At 44.1% G+C, this 22,794-nt stretch overlaps 1 protein-coding gene and 1 long non-coding RNA gene across 10 annotated transcripts in view; one reads left to right on the top strand and one right to left on the bottom strand.

The window, feature by feature from the left end:
• The window catches only part of Tead1 (TEA domain transcription factor 1), a 254,028-nt gene that overhangs the window by 68,807 nt on the left and 162,427 nt on the right, over nt 1-22,794 (top strand). For all 9 annotated transcript variants that reach the window (XM_040284731.2, XM_021727347.3, XM_078046466.1 and 6 more), the window contains one exon: nt 14,017-14,272. In XM_040284731.2, the coding sequence (XP_040140665.1) occupies nt 14,017-14,272 (256 nt within the window). The remainder of the gene's footprint in view (nt 1-14,016; nt 14,273-22,794) is intronic.
• On the bottom strand, nt 7,490-9,182 carry LOC144377091 (uncharacterized). The gene is made up of 3 exons (XR_013437748.1): nt 9,004-9,182; nt 8,779-8,921; nt 7,490-8,044 (listed from the first exon to the last, which is right to left on the bottom strand). It is a non-coding gene; the product is annotated as an uncharacterized LOC144377091 (long non-coding RNA).

The following is a 22,794-nucleotide window of genomic DNA, read 5'->3' as shown; positions in this document are numbered from 1 at the left end:
AGAGCTTACTGATGACCAGGGAGACAATATCTTAAGAGAAGTTAGAATGAAATGTACCAGCTGTGGTGTTGGAAGTGTGCTTGAGGTGCTTTGGGAACACAGAAGTGATCTCTCTGAGAGAAGCCAGCTAAGGCTTCTCACATGATGAGTTGGTGGCTTTAGTCTTGAAAAAGATCAATAGACATTCAGTAGACAGGCTGCCAGAGGGAGGAGAAGCATTTGAGCAGGGGATACTGGACACCTGAGGGGTGAAGAGGCAGCCTGAGTGTCCAGGCACCCTGGAATTGTGTGTGTGGCTGGAATGCAGGGCTCCTGGACAGATGGCTGAGGAGCAGGCTGAGATAAGGACCATGGGTGCCATATTGTGCAGTGGAGTAGAAAAGGCATAGGGATCCGTTGAAAGATTTTTAAATGAGTGTATGATCAAAGTCTTTTTCGCATTTTAGGAAAACCTGTGTGGTTGCAGGATAGGATAGGAGAGAAGCTTGCAAAAATACATCTCCTGGGAATTCCAATTCAGTACTGATGGCACCACAGAATCTATATTTTCAGGAAATTACCTATATCACCTTCACATGCAACCAGCCTTAGGAGCCTGGCAGAACCAGTTGCTGGCAGTGGGAATGGTGGAAGGAGGCAGAGCCTGGTTAGGGAGAGAAGGTGAGGTCCTCTCCTGAGACAGGAGCAAGGGTAGAGGGGTAGAGGGGTGGAGAGGAACAGAGGGGATATATCTGGGAAATGGAGAAGGGGAAGCAGAAGCCTGGGCTGCAGACCCTCCCTGGGTGTTATTTCACCCAGGTTCTTGAAGAAGCAGCATCTCCGAGAGGGTCTGTGGGATTGGGTTCCCTCTCCCTGGACCCAGGAAATCTTTTTTAAAAATTTTCATGGATACTTTTACAGATAGACTCTTAATTAGAGAAGTGACTTTGGAAGTATCAGTGCCCTGGGTGCCAGATCAGTGTTTAGGTGATGGTTTCCTTTTGATCTCTCAAGTCCCATCATATGTGTGGAGTCACTATTAGGCAGTTGGCCCTAGAGGGAGTCAGCTCTGGCAGATGTCCTTGGGAGGGAGGACTTTAGTGGCCTTTTGTAGGTATAATTGGAAATGGATTACATTTTAATTCAATGGAAGAGATTGAAGGTTTATCTTCCTAGTTCCTTTACCAGAATTAGCAGAATCTACAGGAGGAAATGGTCCTGGAAAGAAATATAAGCTCCCCACCCCTTCCTCAAAGACTCCTGTGTGTGTGCCCAGGGGGGGCTGCAAAAATATGGATTGAATTAAGATGTGGCCTTTGCATTTTTCCCTTGGTATAACTGCCTCATTTGTTTCAGGGGGAGGTGGTGTCAAAGGTGAGGAGCAAGGAGTCTGATGGATGGACACTGTCTCCTAAAAAGCACCTTGGGCCCCTGGGAGGTGAAGGCAGGAGCAGTTGGGTACCTTGATGAGTGAGTCCTTCAGTCTTTGTTGGGCTGGGGTCTTGCCCCACTGCATGCCCTTAGAGTTGGTGCCTATGGTCTGCAAAATGGATTTGATTTAGAAGTTTGGGTTCCAGAGCTGGTCTGTACACATGCTGGTTGCTCATGGAAATTGGTTTACTTGAGTGAATGGCTAATTGCTGATGTGGGAACAGCAGTTATTCAGGTATGCTGCCTCATCCAATCTCCAACCAAACCAAGGTTGTTTCTCCTGCTGAATTTGAACTCGGTATAAACCAAGGACTAGGTTTACATTTAGAGGACAGGGATTGGCTTGAGAGTAGAGCTTTAATTGGCCCCAAATGTGCATCCCTCTCAATGTGAGACCTGTTTTACAGCTGCTCCATCACTGTGTCATTAGTAAATTGCAGATTGTATTTTTCATTTGAAGGGTGGGGACTTGGTTGTATCAGTGGTCATTGGGAACCCATGGGCATTTGTAAATAAGCAATGCTGTATCTTTTTGGTTAGTTTTCACATCAGCTTTTGTTGGCATTAGAGGCCTTTGCTGGCTGTGTGTGTGCCTGTGTGTGTCTATAGGCACAGCAGCTGGGTCCCATGCTGGGCTGAACATGACCATGCTGTCAGCTCATAGCCTCTTTTCAGGGGCCAAGGAAATATGTTGAATGTTTGAAGACAAAGTGCAATGAGCATTTATCAGAAGAGCTGAGTGACTGGGTATTGAGCACAGTTAATCCCATGACTCTGAGCTGTTTAAGCAAGCACACCTGTATAAACTGTCACTGTCTCATGAATTGTCACTGTCATGCCTTTATAAATTTGGAGCACTTAAGGGATGTGCCACATTGTGATACTTGAATTTATCTAGAGAACTATTCTGGCCTCAGACCACCCTGAAAATGGATTTGATTTAAAAGTTTGGATTCCAAGTTGAAAAAAAGTCTATTCTTCATCCTTTATGTACCTAAATATGCACGCATAACAATGTGCATGCTCCTGCATGTGCACACACCTTCAGGAGTTATGCACATAGTCCTGGTGTTCCTGTCTATTCTGTGCAACAGTCCAGACCTTGGTCATGGCCTTCAAGTCCCCTTGTGACCTGGCCCAGCTTAATCGTTCAGCCTTTTTCACCATAGCTTGGTCCTTCCAAGGCTTTGTGCTTGGCCCTGTCCTTGCCTCATTTGCTCCACTAAGGCTCTTCTCTGAACGAACCTTCCCATGTTCTTCTGGTTATCAGACTGGTAAGGCCTGCTCAGCCTTCAAAACCATCTTAAAGGCTGTCCCAAAAAATCTGTCATTGACCTGAGGGACAGAATAAACACCTGGTTCTGTGCCCAGCAGTATTTCAAGTATTCCTCCATTGCAGCATGTGACATCTTGTAGTCATGTATTCATTCCTGTATTCACCTATTGACTCATTAAGTGTCTATTCTGTTATCATTTGTGGGGCAGCAGTTAGCATGTGGTAGGCATTCTGTTGGATTTCTAAGGAATGTGGAGTCACTAAAGGTATGGACTGAACCATTACAGGTCTCAGAAACCTGTGAGGGTGACACACACATAGACAAATTATTCTGTGTGGTGAGTGAGTTTATGTGCACTGGCCAGCTAAGGTGCTGTCTGTGGGGACACAGAGGAGGCAAGGAGGGATCAGGCCAAGCTTCCCAGCATGGCAGGCGGTGGTTTGGGGTCTTGAAGAATAATTAGTGTCTCCTGTGAGATATAGGATGTCTGCTGAGGGCAGGGGGAGAACATTTTCACTTATGTCCATTTCTGGGGTCTGGCACATGGGTGGGGAAACACAGCAGGTGTGTGTGGGGTTTCAGTAAATGCTGTATCACATTAAATTGAAACAAGTCACTAGGAAACTGAATTTCCCTTCACATTTTATTTCAGAATGAATTTAAGGCAGCTTGCAAGATTATAAAATAGCATACATTAAAGAAAGAAGGAAACCATGGAATAAAATTTAGGGAACTCAGTAAGGAAATCAGATTTGCAGATCCAAATGGCCCAAGTCTTCTCCAAGGGGCTTGCCTATAAATTTAGGCTGATCTGTTGACCACAAGGTAAAAACAACAACAACAACAACAACAACAAAAAACTTGGTTTTGTTGTTATAGAACTTTCCTTTGGGATCTTTGTAAAGAGCAATCCCTGTGATGTGATGAATGACATCCTCAACACTTTTAGAGTAAGTCAGGTAACCAATCTCAAAGAATATTTCTTCTAATCCTTGGTGTGCCGGCAGCAGCACATAAAAGTATAATTCACTAAAAGCAAGTTAATTCAGAGGCCCTGGAATGAGTTTCCTCTGAGGTCACTATAGATTCAGAAAGGTGCTAAAACAAACAGGTCAGCTTTTTTTCGTTGGATTTTTCCAATTTCACTGAAGTACAACTGACATACAGAAAACTGCATGGGCCATCAGTGGTGAGTGCCTGTATTTTTCCGCTGTGAGCACATTTGCATCTAGAACTGTTGATCTGTATCAACACGACCAACACCTCAGAAGCCTTCCTGTGCTGCCTTCTGTCAGTACTCTGAACTCCCAAAGGGGCATCTTCATTCCTGACTTCCAATAATATAGATTAGTTTTGTCGGTGTCTGTGCTTGGTATGAGTGGATGTTGAGTATGTGTTCCTCTAACAGTTTATTTCTCTCAACCTTACCTTGGTAGGATTCATCCATGTTGCTACTTATAAAGGCAACCCATTTGTTCTTATTGCTGTGTTAACAGCAGTGTCCCCTAGGAACCTTATGATGGAAAGGCTTTCTGCCTGTGCTGTGCCATACAGGAGCCACTAGCCACATGTGGCTGCTGAGCTTGTGAAATGTGGCTAATGTGACTGAGAGGCTGAGTGTTTTGTGTTTTTTTTTTTTTTTTTTAGCCTTTCTTAGTAATTTGTGTTTAAATTTGCCTGTGACTCTTGCCTATGGTATTGGATAGTGAAATTGTGTAACGTTCTATTTTGCGAATTTGATATATATCCTATTGTTACTGTATCTGTCTTGGTGAAGATAAGCATGTGTCTCTTTGGGTTTTATATATATATATAGGATTTGGAATTGCTGAGTCAGAGGGTATACACATGGTCAGTTTTTGTATGTAGATACTACTAAAGAGTTTTCCACAATGTGTCTACCAGTTCCCCCTCCTATCAGCTGGCTTGAGAGTTCTAGATGTTCTACCTCCTTGGAGACACTGGTATTATTAGTTGTTAATTTTAGCAATTGTAGTGGCTAAGTAGCGGTATCACATGATTTTAATTTGCATCTGTTTGGTAAGTAGGTTTGTTGAGCAAACCTTCATTGGCCATTTGATTATCTTTTATAAAATATTTGTAACTTTTTTCCTGTTGTGTGATTTCTTATTTTTGTAGGAATTCTTTAGTATTAAGATTGAGTCTCTAGAATACACGAGTTGCAAAGATCTTCATTTTGTGGCTTGCTTTTTATTTTCTTAATGGTTCATTCGATGGAAGGAAGTAAAAAAAATTTTAATGTCTATTTTTACTTTTTTCTTTTTTTTTTTTTTGAGACGGGGTTTGAGGATGGTCTTACAATGTTGCCTAGACTAGTCTTGAACTTTTTTAAAAATTTATTTTATTGTCTTTATCAATTGCTACTTAACGCAGACTTCTTAAATTTGTTAGCAAGATCAGTCATTTAAAATACACATGAGTGATCTGATACCATGGACCGATATTTCTTTTTCGGAATGAACATGCTTTTCTGACAAGCTAACAATAAAACCTCTGTTCAGTGTTCCAAATATATAAAATGACACATGTTCGAAACTATTTATGATAACTATAATAACCAAGTGAGTCTTGAATTTTTAATTTTAAGACTATCCTCTTGCCTCAGTCCCCTAGGTAGCTAGAATTATAGGCACACGTTAACCATGTCCAGTTACATTCTGTTCTTTCAAAGTAATATTTGCATTCTTTAATGTCATATAGATAAATTTGCTGGATTTTCTAATGCATTCTTTATTGTTTTGCTTTTTACATTCAAATTTAAAATCCATTTTTGATTGGTTGTATGGTATGGTGTGAGGTGGGGGTCAAGTTTATTTTTTCCTTGTCATTTATTCAAAGCAGTGCAGTGTTAACCTTTATCACAAATTAAGTGAATGTGTATGTATGTTTGTTTTTGTTGCAATCCATTGGTTTATTTTGTATATCTTTGCTCCAATACCATCCTATATTCCTGAGTATACTTTATGATGAGTCTTAATTTGAGCCACTAAAAGTCATTCAGCTTTAGTGTTTTTCTTTATGATTGCATAAGAACTGGATTTATTCTAATAGGTCAGTTTTACCTGTCTCCCCCCTCACCCCCATCTCATTTTTATACAGTGTCCTAATGTTATGTGACATTGTCCTAGGTCCTTGAGATCACACAGGTGCTGTTCCTGTTCCCTAGGAGTTAAATTTATGATCATGTTTTAGAATTCAAAAAATATCCATGTATAATTTGGGTGGATAATCAGGATATGTACGCTTAGATCCTGAGAAATGGGTAGGCTAGCCCAGTACCCATGTGAGAAAGGTAATAGTTGAATGGGTGGGAAGGGGAAAAAAAAGCATCACGATGAATCAACCATATGATGATGACCTGGGGCTGAGAGGAAATAGGAGTTTTTTCCTTGTGGACATGCAGGAGCCTAGATATTGGATCTTGAGGCAAGTGCTGCTGAGATCCATGGGGGTCCATTGGACCTTCATTTTATTTTTTTAAATGGGAATGGAGGTTGCATACACATCGTGCTCTGGTAGGAATCACAGTATATTTATTTATTTATTCATGTGGTGCTGAGGATTGAACTCGGTGCCTCACGCCTGTGAGGTGAGCGCTTTACCACTGAGCTATAGCCTCAGCCTCACCACTGGACCTTCAGAGGACATTTGAATGCCAGCGACTATGGAAGAGGAACCAAAGAGCTGCTTCTTTACAACTCAGTCCCTGAGAGTGCTCTCTTGATTTAAGTTTTTCTTGTTGATTGGCTTATGCCCAATGAGACTCCATTCAGCATCCCTGTCTAAATATCCAGGATAGATGGAGGCCTGACAAGAGAGACAAGTATTCTAAGTCTTGGATCCTGAAGGAGGCAGGGGGCCATTTTTGCACATAGAATAAGGCCATTTCTGATGCAACACAATTAGAATTCTGAATCAGCCCAGGAGCCCGCATCTGGGCAGGTCAGCTGCTGGGCCCTGGAGTGAGTCCAGAGCTAACATATCATTAAGTTAGCTGGCAACAGACTGTAACACTGGGTGGTGAGTCTCCACTGGCCTTTTGTAAGTAGGGGTGACTCCCTAGCACTTACCCATAGACTTGCCACCCAGGGAGTGCACCCTCTGGAAAAGGTTGTTATAGGGTTTGCCTAAACACAGTGCGTATATTTATATGGCGTGTTGTTGTCTTTTAAAATACGAGCTTTCTACATTTAATTTTTAATTTATAGCCATTGTCATTAAAAATGCTAACATATCCTGATAATCTGATGGTGAACCTTACTGAGAAAGTGATATTATGCATAGGTTAGTGGCTAAGGAGGGTTATTTTTCCTGGTGTTTGTTTTCTTTATTTTTAGTAAGCATCATGCATGGTTGGTTGGTCCACCTGGAATGTTCGTTCACTCTGTGAACCTATTAGAATCAGGGAGCTATTCTTGGTGTTTTCTTTGACTCGTGAGACAGGGCCTACAAGTTTGCCTTTTGAATTACTGACAGCTGCTTACCATGGACGCTGGTGTTTTGAAGCTGGAAAGAAGTTTCTGTTTGTGGGTGTGCAGTGTATTTCTGGGGCTTAATTGCCCACCTCTTGGGGATCCATAACTTGGGCTGCAGGTTCATCCAGCTCAGGTTTCCCTCTAAGGCTCCCCGCCTTGACATCAGGTCTTTGCATTAGAATGGTCAGATGAGTAGATTGCCTGGCACTGAGAACAGGGCTGTGTCCTGTTGAAGGAATGCACCAATGAAGGAGGACAGTGATCGGCTTGACTGGTGGTGATGATGGGGGAAAGGAAGGAGCAGGCTTTCTATTCTCAATGGCTGGCTGGTTTGTTACAGGGAAGGGGAAGGTAGTTCCCCTAAAAGCTGATAACAAAGTGGTTCCATCAGAGCTGCATAGCATGAAATCAATTAGAGCTGTTCTTGAGCTGTCACCTGGGCAAGTACTTAGGGCTGATCAAACTGAGAATTAATCAGGGAATCTCAGGATGGTAATGTTAAGTCCTCTACTGGGTGCTCAGAATTGGAGTCTTGGTGAAGAGCTATGGGCTTGTTGATCGTATTCTGTTGATACAGAAATGATTTTTGAAAATGAGAAGGAGTAATTATCCACTCCTTCCTGCTGAAAGTAGAGGGAACCTGTTGACAATTGGAGTATATGACACTGAGATTCACTGGCTGCTCCTGGCTGCGTGGCAGATGTTGCTTCAATTCTCAGTGTCTGCATTCCCCGCGAGTTCTGCTCTCTGACAGGGACGTATGTTGTGCAGTTCCATTGATCTGGTGGTTGCTGGCATAATCTAGGCTGCTGATCCTCACCTGTCCTACTCAGGCCACTTGTTAGCAAGGTTGGCTAGCATCTGAAATGGTAGGAAAATCATTACATGCCCCACTTTACATATGCAAAAGTGATTAACCATCATTAGTGCCTGACATTCCTCCCAACTGCTCAGGGAGATGAGTCAGTATCATCACTATTCATTAGCAATTAATTAGACTGTGTTCCATGATGTCAGTCATGGACAGAGCCGAGAATTCAGCTCTGCTACCTCCCACTGTCTAGTGAGGGTGTAGTGAGTTGGAAATTCCCGCGGAATACACTTTCCATCTGGAGAAAAGGCTCCTGGGCTTGGGTTCTGTGAAGTACATGATTTGGGTGGCTTATTTAGATCTCTGGAGCCCCTAAGAAGGGGGATAACACCCCGGGGGGGGGGGGTTCCAGCAGTGATTAAATAAGATTCTGTAGCCAAAAGCTTCTGTCATTGTGCTTAAGACCTGGTTCCCTGGGAGAAGGTGGTATTTGTGTTTGAAATGCCAGGTCACATTGGGAAGCAGATCATCTTTTCCCCGAGTGTCCACACCCCTCCTCGATTTTCTTTTTTTGGGGGGCAGCTTTTCTCTTAAGAGAAAAATCTGGGCTTTCATTAAGATCACTGTGACCTTCGAGGCATCAAATGCTCGGTTGAGTTGTGTACTATAAATATCATTCCAGCCGAGTGACACTCTCTGGACCCTGGAGCGGCTCCCTCCGGGCCCACTGCTGTCGCCTCCTGATCTTCATTCCTAGCCCATCTCCCGAGTGTTTCCCACTCACCACTCACAGGTTGGCTTTGGCCAGCATTCATCCCTTTGGATTTCTCCCTTGGCCGTTTCTTTGGCTTCTGGTCTTTGCACCTTTGCCAGTTTGTGTTCCTTAGAGCTTTCCTGTGGTTGCCTTCTTCTGGTTCTTTCCTTCCCCTTGTGGTCAAAAGAAAAGGGAAATAGAGAAGGTAAGATCGTTTCCTTACAATAAGGCTTGTTCTTTGCCGAAGAGGCTTACCTCTTAGAGGACCCAAGTCTGACTCTCCCCTGCAACATAGAAGAACGTTTGCTTGTCGGAAATCACAGTCAGTTCTTAACGAGGAGCTGGCTGGCTGGTCCAGCCTCCATCTCCCCTGCGTCTTCCTCATGTGCTGATTTCTTTCAGGGCTCTTACTCTTCATGTGGAACTTTGGCCAGAGTCAGCATGAGGGATGGGAAAGTAGCCCAAACCCTTCCCCTTCTCACTTATATATAATCTGGGGGATGAGCTCAGCCCTGTCGTTCTCAAGGACTGCCCACGTCATCTGGTTGTTGGTTCATTCTTTCTTTTATTGACTACTTGTGAGCCGTGTCCTGTGTCAGCACTGGGGGGGACTGTGGTGAGCCTGGTAGTCTCAGTTCTCCAGGACACTGGGGTGCAGGTGATGGGAGCCATGGCCATCTTACCCAATTCTATTATGGGCAGAATCTGTGGGAACACAAGAGGATAAGTGACTGAGTTGTCTCCTTTGGGAGTTTACGATGGAAACTGAGGCATACAGATACTACAAGGGCCACAGGGTTCTGGGTGACTTGAGTAGACAAAGAGTCCTAAACTCCCGGGGCTGCCTTATAGGATATGAAGTAAGACACCAGCTAAAACAGGGTTTTTTGGTGACCCTCACCTTCAGTGGCATTTCGTTGAGTCTTTTAACCATCTGAAAGTGGGTGAGATTCTTAACGTTGTGGAAGACTCACAGGAATTAAGATTCAGAGGGAGCAGACCCCTCCTGTCTCACTCCTTGGCGGGTGCTCGCTGAATGAAGTTGTGTCAGGAATATAGGTATCTGAGGGTCTCCCCCCATATGCCCGCCCCCAAGAGCTCAGAACAGAATGTGTGGGTCTGAGACACATCATGCTCATTCCCCTGAATCCCTGTGACCCTTCTTGAAGGGTCTGTGGACTGTGAAGAGATTATCCATTTAGGGAACGTGGCTGGTGGGGCACTTAGATACAATTGAATCACTGGGAACAGCTGTTTTTGGAGTTTATTAGAGCGTGGCTGGGAAGAGTTTCAGGAAACAAGGAGCTTTCAGAAAAGTGTTTGAGGGAAGCTGAGTTACACTGTTATGTAATATATTTTTTTTTGGGGGGGGTCTATTTTCAACAAAAAACTTAGCACCTCCTTTCTTTTCCTTGGAGGTATGCTATGGAAAGGGTTGTTTCATTGAACCACCCCCTGTTCAGAAGAAGAGGGAAACTATTGAACCTATTTCAAAAAACAAAAGTTTGGATTTAGGTGAATCTTAGAAATTTTTCATCAATTAAAAAAATTTTAATTTTTAATTTTACTTTTATGGGTGCATTATGATTATACCTAATAGTGGCATCCATTGTGCCATATTTATACATGCACATAACATAACTTATCAGTCTCCTTCCCCAGTTTGTCATCAATTTAACTTTTCCATTTAGTCATCTGAAGACCTCGAGAAGATCCTTTGTAAGTCTACTTCCCAAAGTGAACCATGAGGAGGGGACATTCCTTTGCTTCTGCACCATCCCATTTTGAGTAGCTATTTTGGGATCATAAAGTACACCATTGTCTAAGAGAGGATGGACTTGAAAATAAGTGAGCGACCGCCTGGTTTCACAGATGACAGAGTATCTTCACTCTTCTCACTCTTTATGAGTTTAGTGAATTTTCTGTAGAAGGACTGAATTCAACTTCTAATCTCCTCCATTTTACAAGCGAGAACTTGAGCTTCTGAGAGGTGAGTTTAGTTGGGCTGTGTGGCTCATGGTTGAGTCACGTTTGGAAGTCAGATTGGTTTGAATCTTAATACCACGTCACCCCGTGCCCTTGTACCAAGTTCTTTTTTGTTGACTGAGTTGAGGGAAGGTGGATTCCCTTGCTCAAAGGATGTAGGAGGGAGGTGAAGACATCACTCCTGCAGGTATAGATATTCTGCACATAATTTACTTAATTAGATCTTAATAAGTGGAAATTTATCCTATACATTAAAAACTGAGGCAGACTGGGTGGTGGTTAACCAGGTCTGTGTATTTTTAGGATACTCTGAAAGTGTGGCTAATACTCAGAGCCAGTGGATACAAGGACAGTTTCCAGGATGAGGTGGATTTTGAGCTGAGGGATGGAATGCCAGAATGGTTATTTCGGTATCCAGCCTGGGGAGTGTTTTCTCAGCCAGTTCCAGTCTTGTGATTGGAAACTCTCTGCCCATACAGGGCCTCATCTTACAATTGGGTTGTAAAACCAAGGGCCTGAGTAACTCTGTGGATTATATATCAGGTGGTGTCTGGGGCTGTGTGCTGGCCCAAGTCCAGAGTAGGTTATTCCATCCTGCGGAACTCTAGTTGACCAAATGACAAGCGCCTGGATGCAGAATTCTTCCCTTTGAGATAAATGCATGAAAACATGGGAATGTTTAGAATGGAGTCTGGACTTCCTGCCCAGGTGGAATAATTAATGCTTGTGGGTGTAGTGTTCCCCAACCAACCAAAGACTTGGGACTGAGCCTTTGCAGGAATTTGGAGGGACTGTTTGCAGCACCCTGCTGCCTGCCTTCTGTGATAGTCCACCTCTGTATAGTTCAGCTGGCAGAAAGTCTTTCCTTTTCTTGGGAACATCCATAGACTGGGTCTTCTCCCTCTCCTGGGACTGACAGTTCTCCAGAGGTGTTTCAGTGTCTGAGGACTCTAGATGTGGGCTGAGGTGAAAAATAAAGAAATTTAATAAGCTCCGAAACCCATTGCCCAAGACATAGTACTAAAGAAACCACCCCCGAGGTGGGGGAGCTTGGAGGTTTTAGGGATCAGAAGTTCACCTCTGGGTGCCATTTATTGAGAATTGTGGACAGATTGGAATGTGCTCCTGACGGGTGGGCAGAGGATGATGGTGAGGTCTGGTCTAAAAGACAGGCATACACAATAAATAAGTGTTTTGGGAGAGATTTGCTCCCCTAAGGGATGGATGAATGTTCAAGGGTAGATTGGTAGAAGTTAGGTAATTAGATAATGGTTTTTAGTTTAATAAGTGGAAGAATTTCGGCGTGCAGGCACGATGGAGGCCGTCAGTACCGAGGCCGTCGTGGGTGGTGTTCAAGCGTAGAAAGTTGAACACAATATCTTTTATTTAATTTATTTATTTTTAATTATTATTATTATTATTATTATTATTATTATTTATGTGGTGCTAGGATCAAACCCAGTGTCTCAAGCATGCGAGGCAAGCACTCCACCGCTGAGCTACACCTCTAGCCCTGGTTCTGTATCTTTTGTTGTTTTGGTTTTTTGTTTTGTTCAGGGAGAGGTGAGGAGGGAGAAGATGGCTAGCCACTGCCAAAGAGTTCCCTCTAACTCTCTCTGTCTCCAGTAGGCTGCCCTGGTGCGGGAACAGACTCTAGGACAGTGTACAGTTCTACTCTTGTTTTATAAGACGCTTAGATCCCAACACAAAATGTAATAGCTTGAGAATTCAAAAGGCCCACGCCGTGGGCATCATAGAGTTCACCTGGGGGTCAATTGAAAACCCTTACTTATAGCATAATTTATACCTTAAGGTCTGCTCGTTTTTGAAGTCCTGTGTAAATGTACGCCGTGTGTTGGTAAGGGGTAGGAAATACTTTGCTGACATGTTCTTTGAATGATGGCTCAGTGGCAACATTTAAAGGCAGACAACCTGAGGGTGGTTCTCCCCCCCTCCCCAATCCCTTTCTTTTTAATCCAGGTGTTGCCAAATCTAGAAACTGTCAGGGTGAGAAGCCAAAAGCACCCATTAGTGAAACTATTAATCGTGTGATATTCATGTGTGCCTCAGGGTTTCTGTACCAGGGATCTGTTGAGATTTACTGGTGGCAAAGGACCGGGGCACTGGATGCAGTTTGACAAGCCACTTGCTCTCAGGTGACGGTCCTGGTGATGACCTTGGGATGTGGATTGATTGACCAGCGCTGCTTTCCTCCTGGGCGCTTCTGTTGAAATATTGCACATATTTGAGAGGGTGGGCGGGAGGGCACAAGCAGTGGTCACAGAAGCCCTCCCTATTCAGGCCCTGTGCCTCCCCCTTTACATTAATCCCCAGGAGCAATTATTCTCCCCCTTTTACAAAGGACTTTGAATTAATGATCTGATGTCTTTTCAACAAAGGAATATTGATATGTTAGTGTGTAGGACAGCAGGGAGTACTGGATTAGATCCTTTTCACATTGGTGTTAAGCCAGTGTGACATTTGTTTAGAAAGCTTATCCCTTTATGACCATAAGTTTCATGCATAATTCAAGGAGAATTAATTTTTGCAAAGATTTCTTTTAGTTCTCTAATCTTCAGTACTATAGAAAAATAAATGAAAGAGGGCCCCCCCCATGTGATCAGGAATCAAGAGACCAAGTGCCCCATGAAGGTGTGGAACACTTCCTCAAGTGTGCCAGGCACTTGTGGTGGGTGTTGTAGAAAGATAGATGGGGATGATGTGGTCCCTGCCATGAGGTTATCATTTCAGAGCCGAGTGTTAAAGTGACCTGACTGTACAGACTAAGAGCCCTGAAGATCAGTGCCATAGGTCCAGGTCAGCTGGCACAGCTGACTTGGTAGGATGAATAATATGCTAATAAAATAATCCTCCTCCTGCCTTCCTCGTTCCTGCCACCATCTTGCATGTGATGATCTCATGTTGGGATGCTGTACCATTTCAGTTATGATGCCAATTGATACACTGGAGCTTTTATTTTGCTTTATTTTCTTATAAACAACTTCTTGTGCTATGGAGATTTGATTATCCTTGAGCAAAGCATCTGTAGTAGACAGTGGGCCCTTGGTGAAAATTTCCTCTCATCTCTGAAGCCATCCAGCTCTTCTGCCTGGCATTGCCCTTCTGGGTAGCGAAAGCCACTGGCGTCTCAAAATTCCATATTCTGTCCTAGGAGTTATTTTCCAAGCAAAGCTGGAGCCTGAAGAACTTGCAGTAGAACCAGCAAGAGTGCCCTGTTTGTGGATACTGCGTTCTTATACTATTTTGTGATCTCTCTTTTAGGTTTATTTTCTTGAAAAGGCTCCAGGCTTCGGCTTGGAAAATCCAACCGCCAAAATTGAGCCCAGTAGCTGGAGCGGCAGCGAGAGCCCTGCCGAAAACATGGAAAGGATGAGTGACTCTGCAGATAAGCCGATCGACAACGATGCCGAAGGGGTCTGGAGCCCCGACATTGAGCAGAGCTTTCAGGAGGCCCTGGCTATCTATCCACCGTGTGGGAGGAGGAAAATCATCTTATCAGACGAAGGCAAAATGTATGGTAAGTGGCCTGGAACGTTCTTCCGAATTACTACCTGCTGTTGTGGTCGAGGAGAGATTTAACTGGCCTTTGAGTGTGATCATCCATTGTACTGGGCTGAATGATCGATCTTTATAGAATTACAGTTTGTTATCCAGGTAACTCTCACCTGAAGAGGAGTGTCAGTAGCGGACTGCAGGAGAAGCGATCCCTGGGCTTTATCTTTCTGCATGCTCAGTGGTGTTACGGTGGAAACTCCTGAGGTTTTTCCGGGTGGGGACACAGGTGTTACAGTGGAAGCTCCTGAGATCTGGGTGGGGACATAGGTAGTTGCAGTGGTCTATGTAGGCCTCTTCAGCTCACTGGCTCAATGTAATCGCAGCGCTGGCACTTATCTCGTGGTAACTGGTGCCACAGAGGCATGGGGGTCTGCTGCCACCAAATCCCTTGAAACCTGCACCCGTTTCCCATAGGAAGAGCCAATATTCAAGATGTTTATGTGAAATCTCTTCTTACAAAAGCCAACAGTTTTTTTTTTTTTAATTTTTTTTTTTTTTTTTAAAACAATGCTCTACAGGCCAGACACAAACACCTGCATGGGCCTGATCAGATCCTTGAACCACTTGTTTGCATCTCTGCTGCCACTTTGCAGTTGGATGCCAGATGAGGCATTAACCCCCAGACCGTTCTCGCCAGCCTTCCCTTCTCCTGGGGGATGCCTTGCAGTGTGTTCTGAAGGAAACTCTAGGAGTGTGAGGAAGGTGAGACTCTGTTAACCAGTTAGCTTAGGATGCTAAAAACAGCAGTAAGTACCCATCTATGAGGGTTGCTCGGCTGGGTTCGGGCACTGCCCCTCCTTCTATCAATGCTTCCAGCTGCAGATCAGTACTTTTTGGCTGCTTACCTTTGGAAAGCAGATGGAAGGTAGTTGCTTATACATTCTGCTTGTCTAATTAGGCACAGAGTTGACAGAGTTTTCTCTGTAGCCTAGTCTAAAGAGACGCAAACAAATAACCTAAAACTCACAGAGAACAAGCTCAGCAACCTATCAGAGGTTGTTAACTTATCATGGGAGTGATTTATTTCTAAATAATTTGAACTCTTTCCGGGACAGGGTGTTGTACCTTTACTCCTCTGTCAGGAGCTGTAGGAGGTGGCTGCTCTAGCCAGCACACACTGCTAGGAGAAGGCAGATGGTGGTACAGCTGCCACCAGCTGTGTCCCACCCCACTCTCCCCTCCAACTTGGATGATGTAATGGAAACAAGGACAGTTTTGCTTTCTGCAGCATTGGAGCCCCTTAGCCTGCCATGCACCGGGAGAGGGCGAGTCCAAACCTTCTGCGTTTGTTTTAAAGGCTCTCCTGATATCTTTCTTAGAGCAGCTCCTTCATGTCTAGTGACACGGAGTCGGGAAGGAACAGCTAACTCAGTTGCCGGGGGCAGAAGGTCAGGGCCTAGATGCTCTGTGGTATTTCTCTTCTGCTTTGCTTCTGCAGCCTGTTTGCTCCTGAGGGCTTGTCCTCCTACCTGAAGATGTCTTCCCCCAGGCCTCTTAGGCAGAAAAAAAAAATACTTTAGTCTTCCAGCCTTCTTTGAAGATGGCTTTATTATATACAGGGTGGCTTTGGGAGCTACCTGTACAGCTTGTTTCCCCAGAAATTGTTTTAATCTAAAATAATGGCATAAGATTGGAAGTCCTTGTTGGAATAACTACTTCACTTAATTTCTCACCAGGAATACCAAGAGAGCACTGCCCCATCTAGAAGGGGCTTCAGGGCCAAGGACACAATTCAAAGCCAAAGTTAATTTTTGTCAACTCCAGTTTTGTTTTGTTCTCTGTTGAGATTTTACTTTTTAGATAGCAGCTCTGATATTCAACCAGTTGGCTGATAACTCAATCATAAAAATATTTTTGTGTGAAAATAATTGTGTAAGGACTCTTGTTAGTAATTTAGTCTCATAGATAGTAAGCTAGGAAAGCAGTGAGAAACTTTGGACTTGTGTTGTTCTATCAGCAATGAATTTGAACAGATTAACCTTTGGTCTTGGTCTCATCCCTCCATCTCCCGCAAAGACGGTAGAGTAGATGATATCCATGGAGTCTTTGATGGACTTTTCCATTTGGGAATGCTGGGATTTCAGGACGTGTAAGTCAGCAAGGTGATCAGTTATTGCAAATGTAGTGCTGCTTGTAGGAATGTGTCTTTAGCACCCAGGGGACTCGGACTCAGCGCTTCCTTGGTGCACATATTCTTGACCTATGGGTTCTTTTTCCTTAAGTCAATGATGTATTCACAGACTTTGGCCGTAATTGGTGACCAGCTAGATTTAAAATGAAGCAGTCCTTTTGAGGGAGCTGCATTGGGAATATAACTCATTTGGTCGTGGGTTTTTCATCAGGCAGAGTATGCAGCCCGTGGCGTTTTGTTTCTGGATTGGGGTACAAGAGATGGATTTGTGGCACTGGCCCTGTAGCCACCCCCACCTCCCTGGGGAGAAAATACCTCCACTCAACTCTCTTTCTTTGGTCCACCTGGAAGAACTGGAAAGGGAAACTTTGGAAGCTGGGCTATGGCAGATGGAGATGGGACACCTTCAGAGGAGCCTGGGACTCTGAGAATGGGACAGAGTTGATTCTCCACAGCAAGCGAGGCCTGGCCACCTGGCGATGGAGTCATGCAGGGTCAGAAGCGCCGTTCTTCGGCCTCTGTCCTGTTCCCCATTGTACAGACATGAATCAGGACACAAACCAGATCAGGAAGCAGCAGTTCTTAAGGCCGTACTCTTTATGACCTTACTCTTAAGAGCATACTTTTTCTCTAAGGGTTTTAAAAATGAAAACATTGAAAGTATTTGGGATTCCGTGCAGTGAAATCAAAATAATTTAATGTCCTTTAGTGATGAAATACCGAGTATTTTTTCTTGAGCGGGGTTGGTTGTTCCAATATATCTGAGCTTTGTAGAGTGCTCTGTGATGTCACTAATCCTGAACCATTGGAGAAGCAAGGTCAAGTGATTTATTTTGGTAATGAAATTTCCTTCCTGGTTGGCAGTAGAGCAAATGCAATCTCGGAGAGAAAGAATGGAAAGTGCTGTTTATGATGAGGTTTCATCCATTGGAGGGGATGGCTTGATTCTCTCTTGTTTCCTTGGTCCGCAGGGGAGCTGGGACTTTTGTCATTGGTCTCTAGGTGGATAGATTGCTTCTGCCTTGGGCTCCCCAGTGTGTAGGCAGTTATTCTTAGATTATTAGGAGGGGTGCGACCTTCTTTGACTTTGTTCCTAAGGGCACGCACACTTGTTCCTGTGGGCTTGCTCTCTTTCTCTGCGTCTGTTTTCCTTTGGCATTTCTTATTTTTACATAGTTGTGTTTTTTCCCCCTCCCCTGGTAGAGAGTGGGAGAGGAGATAGCAGGAGGACAAGATGGGAGGGAAGTCAACAGACTTCTGTGAAATTGGATTTTGGGGGAGTAGACCATAGTTTAAAACAAGACACAACAAAGCAGTGAACCATGGGAATACCTAGACCTATTTCTTTTGTAATTGAATATACCAGTCTTGTAATGTGGCCAGATAGTCCCCAGAATCAAGCAAGGGGAAAGACAGAAACCAGCTTTTACTGATGGCCGTAGAGGCGGGCACGTGCAGTGCTTGACCGACCGTTTGGACTTTGTAATTTCTGTGAATCTTGGCCCTGCACGTCTAGGTATTAGGCTTTGTGCAAGTTGCCTTACCTCTCACTGTCCCAATTTCCTCAGCTACAAAGGAGGGTTAACTAGATCCTACTTCACGGGGATTGTCGCACGAACTAAATGAACTAATTGTGATCTGGAATCTCCCTATGATGTTTAAACAGCATCTGGCGTACAGTGAAAGCTTAAGTGTTTACAAACTGAAAACAAAGAAGTGCTCTCTGCCTCTCTGTGTGCTAACTCCTTTACATGTAATTTCCAACTGATGCTCATAATCATGCCCTGAGGTGGGTATTTTGGTCCCTACTTACTGATGAGGCAGACGGGGGTAACTGCCTTGCAGTTGGCTAGTATGGACGGTATAGCTAGAAGGTTTCAACTCTGGGTCCATTAATTCAACAAGTCAGTATTGAATACCAGCCGTACTTCAGCCCTGTGCTCTGGGTTGTCAGACACCAGTGAACCAGACAAACAGACCCTGCCCTCATGGAGCTCTCACAAGTTCATTTGCAGTAAACTGACCTGAGGTCAGGGCTGTGTGCCAAAGATTTCTGGGAAGTCTGAAGGCTCTTTGAAGATGGTCACCTTCCACTTAGCCTTTTGAAGCCTGTTCTTGGCTACCAAAGTCCAGGACACCTGGCTTGATGCTGGCAGAAGAAAAGCATCTCAAATAACATGGCAGAGAGGATTGCAGATCACAAGGCTGGCCCTGATGATGTCCAGCAAGACATCTGGAAGGTTCTAGTGCCCTACGATTGTACAAGGAGTCCCGCCGGTGGGTCAATTGCTTGTCTATATCTTTCTCCTTTTGTGAGCAAGTCCCTTAAGGGACCTTGTTCAGTACAGATCCAGAGAGGAACCCTTTCTTCCTGGGACATTAGGCCTTCTGGTCAGTCCTAGAGAACTGGGGTAGAACTGACCAGGGGCATTAATGAGAGCACTCACTAGCAAACACGAGTGTATGCTGGCTGATCAGCATGGCCAAGGAAGCTGCAGTTGTGGTCCCCAAGCTCCACCTGATCCAGGCAACACAGGACTGTCCTTTTGCAAGAGTGTACTCTCATGGTCTGTCTCTGTGTCTATGGAGCCCCGAAGGCCCTGATGTGGAAGTGGGCATCAAACCCGACCGAGCCTCTAGGGTCTCCAGGCCTTGGAAAATGCCCCTAGGGGCCTGAGCTGTTCTTCCTAGTTCTCCATCTGACTTAGTGTGCCATCTTTGCTTTGGTTACCTCTCTTCTTTCTGACTGGTTGTTTCAAGAGGATTGGTTAGAAATGGGAAGCACCAAGGGCTGTGCCCCTCAAACAGGCTGGGAAGCTCTCTGAAGAGGGCCCTGTCTATCTCCTGTAGGCTCTGTTTCAGGGCCTGGGGTGCAGTGTTTGAATATATGCACACAAGAAAGGAATTACTGGTTAAATGGAGAAAGGTGGGTGGTGAAGCCTCTGAGCTCTGAGGGCCTCTGTTGTCAGAGGCTTTGGCTAGAAAGTGGGGTAAGAAAAAGAGGAAAGTGTTTATTTTGTTGTCTTCTTAAATGAAAAGCCCCCATTTTTTTTTTTTTTTGCAATTTCATGTTGACAAAAGTTAGTTGAAGAGGTGGGAGGGATTTGTGTTCCAAGTAGGAACAGTAGGAGAGCAAGGGTTAATTCTGGAATCCTCAGAACAGATGAGTAACGGAGAATTTTGAAATAGTTTGGTTCCTGTGAAAATAGCAAGGCCAGCGTCATCGGCATTTTGATTGGGAAGCTTAATGTGTGGGGGGCATGCAGAGGTTTATGTACAAGGTGTAAGCCCTTGCGCAACCTGGGTAAAAAATAACCAATTAAGGATGGCTCAAGACTTGGCCATGAGGGAGGAAACAGGAAAAGAATGCTACATTATTACCAAGTTATACTTTTCAAAGGCTTTGAGTGGCAGTGGATGTGCCCTGGGATTCAGGAAGAGATGGATTTATAAATTCCTTCACTGAGAGCCTGCATTGTGCTTTGATTATGAGTAGGGACAACAGTTAGAAAATAATTAAAATGGATGAGAAAGGGTCTGAACCAGACCCTTTAGACTATGTTTTAGACTGCTTTAGGCTATTTTATCTTGTTTTTTTTTTCCTCATAACAGTGATAAAGGTGCTATAATTACCCCCATTTCACAGCCAAGAAGCTGAGGCCCAGCAAGGTCAAGTTACTTGCTCAAAGACAGCAAATACATTGTGGAGCTGACATTTGCAATCCATCCAGTCAATGCAACTAGCTACAATACTGATAGAAAAGGAGTAGTATATTTTGTACTTGATATGCACAGTTTAGTGATAGAGCAGCAAAAAATGTGATTGTTTATAGTTGGGGAATTCATATGTATATATATGAGAATGAATGAAGGAGCGAGAGAATCGAACAGAAATCAGACACTTGTCTGACTTTGAACTTTGGGAAAGTGGTTTTTAAACTTCCATTAAATTATAGATCCTTTTGAGACTATGCAGAAAGTTGTAAATCTCACCAGAAGAATGCACATTTGTAGTTATGGGATTATTGCATATAATTTTAGAGGATTTCTGGAGCCTTGGTTCAAATTGCCATGTTGAGGAGAAAGAGAAGGAAAGGGCATTTGGCTGAAGGAAATGGCATGGTAAAGGCACAGAGACGTGAAAAGGTGTAGCTCTGATGTGCTTAGGATGAGGGCATGTCCGAGGGGGAGCAGAACAGGAGCCTGGAAGCATGGACTGGCCCCATGTCATGGCGGGCATGCACACCACAGGAGGGTGTCTGGTGCTAATTCTGAGGGTAGAGAGAAGCCATTGCATTATTTTAAGAGAGAAGATGTGGCACCCTATATTTTGCAAAGCCGTTTCTGAAGGCCTGAAGAAAAGCTGTGTGGCTGTAGCAATAGTCCAGTGGGTGATCATGAGCCTGTGTTGAGGTGGTGGCAGTGTCAGTGGGAGGAAGAAGTTGCAGAGATGGAACCAACAGAACTGGCCAACTGGATGTGATTTGTGAAAGAAAATGAGGAGTTTGATGTCAGGGTGCCACTTTTGCGAGATAGGTTGGCGGACTATTAAATGAGAAGAGGAGTAGAGACAGGAGAAGCAGGTTTATAGAGAAGACAGGAATGAGGACCTGAATTTTGTCATGTGCTTGAGGTTTTGGGCACCCATCCAGATGGGCATGGCCTGGGAGTTGGAAATTCGTGCCTGGAGCTGAGGCAGGTGGCAGATGCAGGAGTGGTTTGGGGCTCATCATTGAAGTGATTCTGAAAGCTGTGGACATGGGTGGTGATAGCCTCACATTTTATCAAGGGCAAAACTGTTGTGGATTTTAAATGGAATGTCTGTAGCTGTGGGAACAGCGAAGAGATTGCCTTCTTCTTGGAGACAGGTCAGTGGTTCCTGTGCCCGACTGTCATCAACAGAAATACTTGAGAGGCAAAAAAAAAAAGGCCAAGACAAATGGTAACGCAGAATCTCTGAAAGGATGTGCTGGGAACCTGTATTTCCAAAAGCTCCCTGTTTAATTAGGGTGATGAACCAGGATTGAGAGTCAGAGGGCCAGGCTGCAGTCTGGGTCCACACAGATAAGACCACATTTTCAGCGTTGGTTTAAAAAAACAAAAACACACAAACAAAAAAATACAAGACAACAATAAAAACTAAACAAATGAGCAGGGAATGAGATGTAACTTTTCAAATGGTTCTTAAAAAATTGGGGAGCAGGAATTTAACTGCATTTGCTTTGTGGTTCAGTTTGTCTGCCTTCTCTTCTGAGAAGGAACATTACCACGGTCCAGTCTTTGGAGGGATTTGGTCGTGCATGGAAGGAGACATGGCATCTTTTCCTTTTTTGGAGCTAGGACTTGAGTCCAGAACCTTGCACACACTAGGCAAGCACTCTACTCTGAGCTATGTGCTCAGCCCCTAAGACATGGTATCTTTAAGGGCATAGCAAGTTAAGAAAAGACAGGAGGTGACATGGCCATTTGATTAGTTGCGGAGAAAGTTTGTAGGTTGAAGATGTGTTTGATGGAGCAAAACCCAGAATTGACTTTAAAGGAAGTTGGATTTCTTTTGCTCCAACGAATAGTGGAAGAAGATGGGAGGATGATTGAGGGAAGACCTGGTGATTGCTGTCTTCAGATGAAGATTAGGCCACGTTGGCTGAAGTGGGCTGTGGGCTTTTGAAAAGTAGAGTAGGCTCAGTATGACATTATGGGGAATGGGATCTGGATAGACAGGGTGAGCAAAGGAACTGCGGAGCCATGAAGGCCCGAGGGAAGGTGGAGACCATTACTTTTTTCCCTTTCAAATTGAAGTTTTTATTGAGATAATTGTAGATTCACAATGCAATTGTAAGAAATAATACACACAGTGATCATTATCCACAGAGATCCTTTATACACTGCTCATTTCCCCCAGTGGTTGACTTTTGCAAAACTACAGTGTGGTACCACAGCCAGAACATTGACATCTGTACAACCCCACTGATTTTTTTTTTAAATTCATATTTCCCCAGTTTTACTTGTGCACATATTAAGTTCTATGCAATGTTGTCCCCCTGTAGGTTCATGGGTCTACCGGTACCGTCAGAGCACAGAACTGTTCAGCACCACAAGGACCTGGGAGGTTGCCCCATACCCATCTCTATCCCTCTCTCTCCGACCTTATCCCTACCTAAATTTGAACATTTCAAATATGTTCTGTAAGTGGAAACATACTGTAGGTAACTTTTTGATATTGGCTTTTTTTCCATTCAGCATAATTCTCAGGAGATTCATCCAAGTTGCTGCATATATCAGTAGTTTGTCTCTTTTGATTGTCGAATAGTAATCGGTGGTCTTGTTTGTCCTATAATTTCTTTAACCATTCA

Source organism: Ictidomys tridecemlineatus, chromosome 4, assembly GCF_052094955.1.
Source record: "Ictidomys tridecemlineatus isolate mIctTri1 chromosome 4, mIctTri1.hap1, whole genome shotgun sequence".
NCBI classification, from domain to species: Eukaryota; Metazoa; Chordata; class Mammalia; order Rodentia; family Sciuridae; genus Ictidomys; species Ictidomys tridecemlineatus.
The sequence above is the reverse complement of the archived record's forward strand: the minus strand, read 5'-3'. Positions and strand labels throughout refer to the sequence as shown.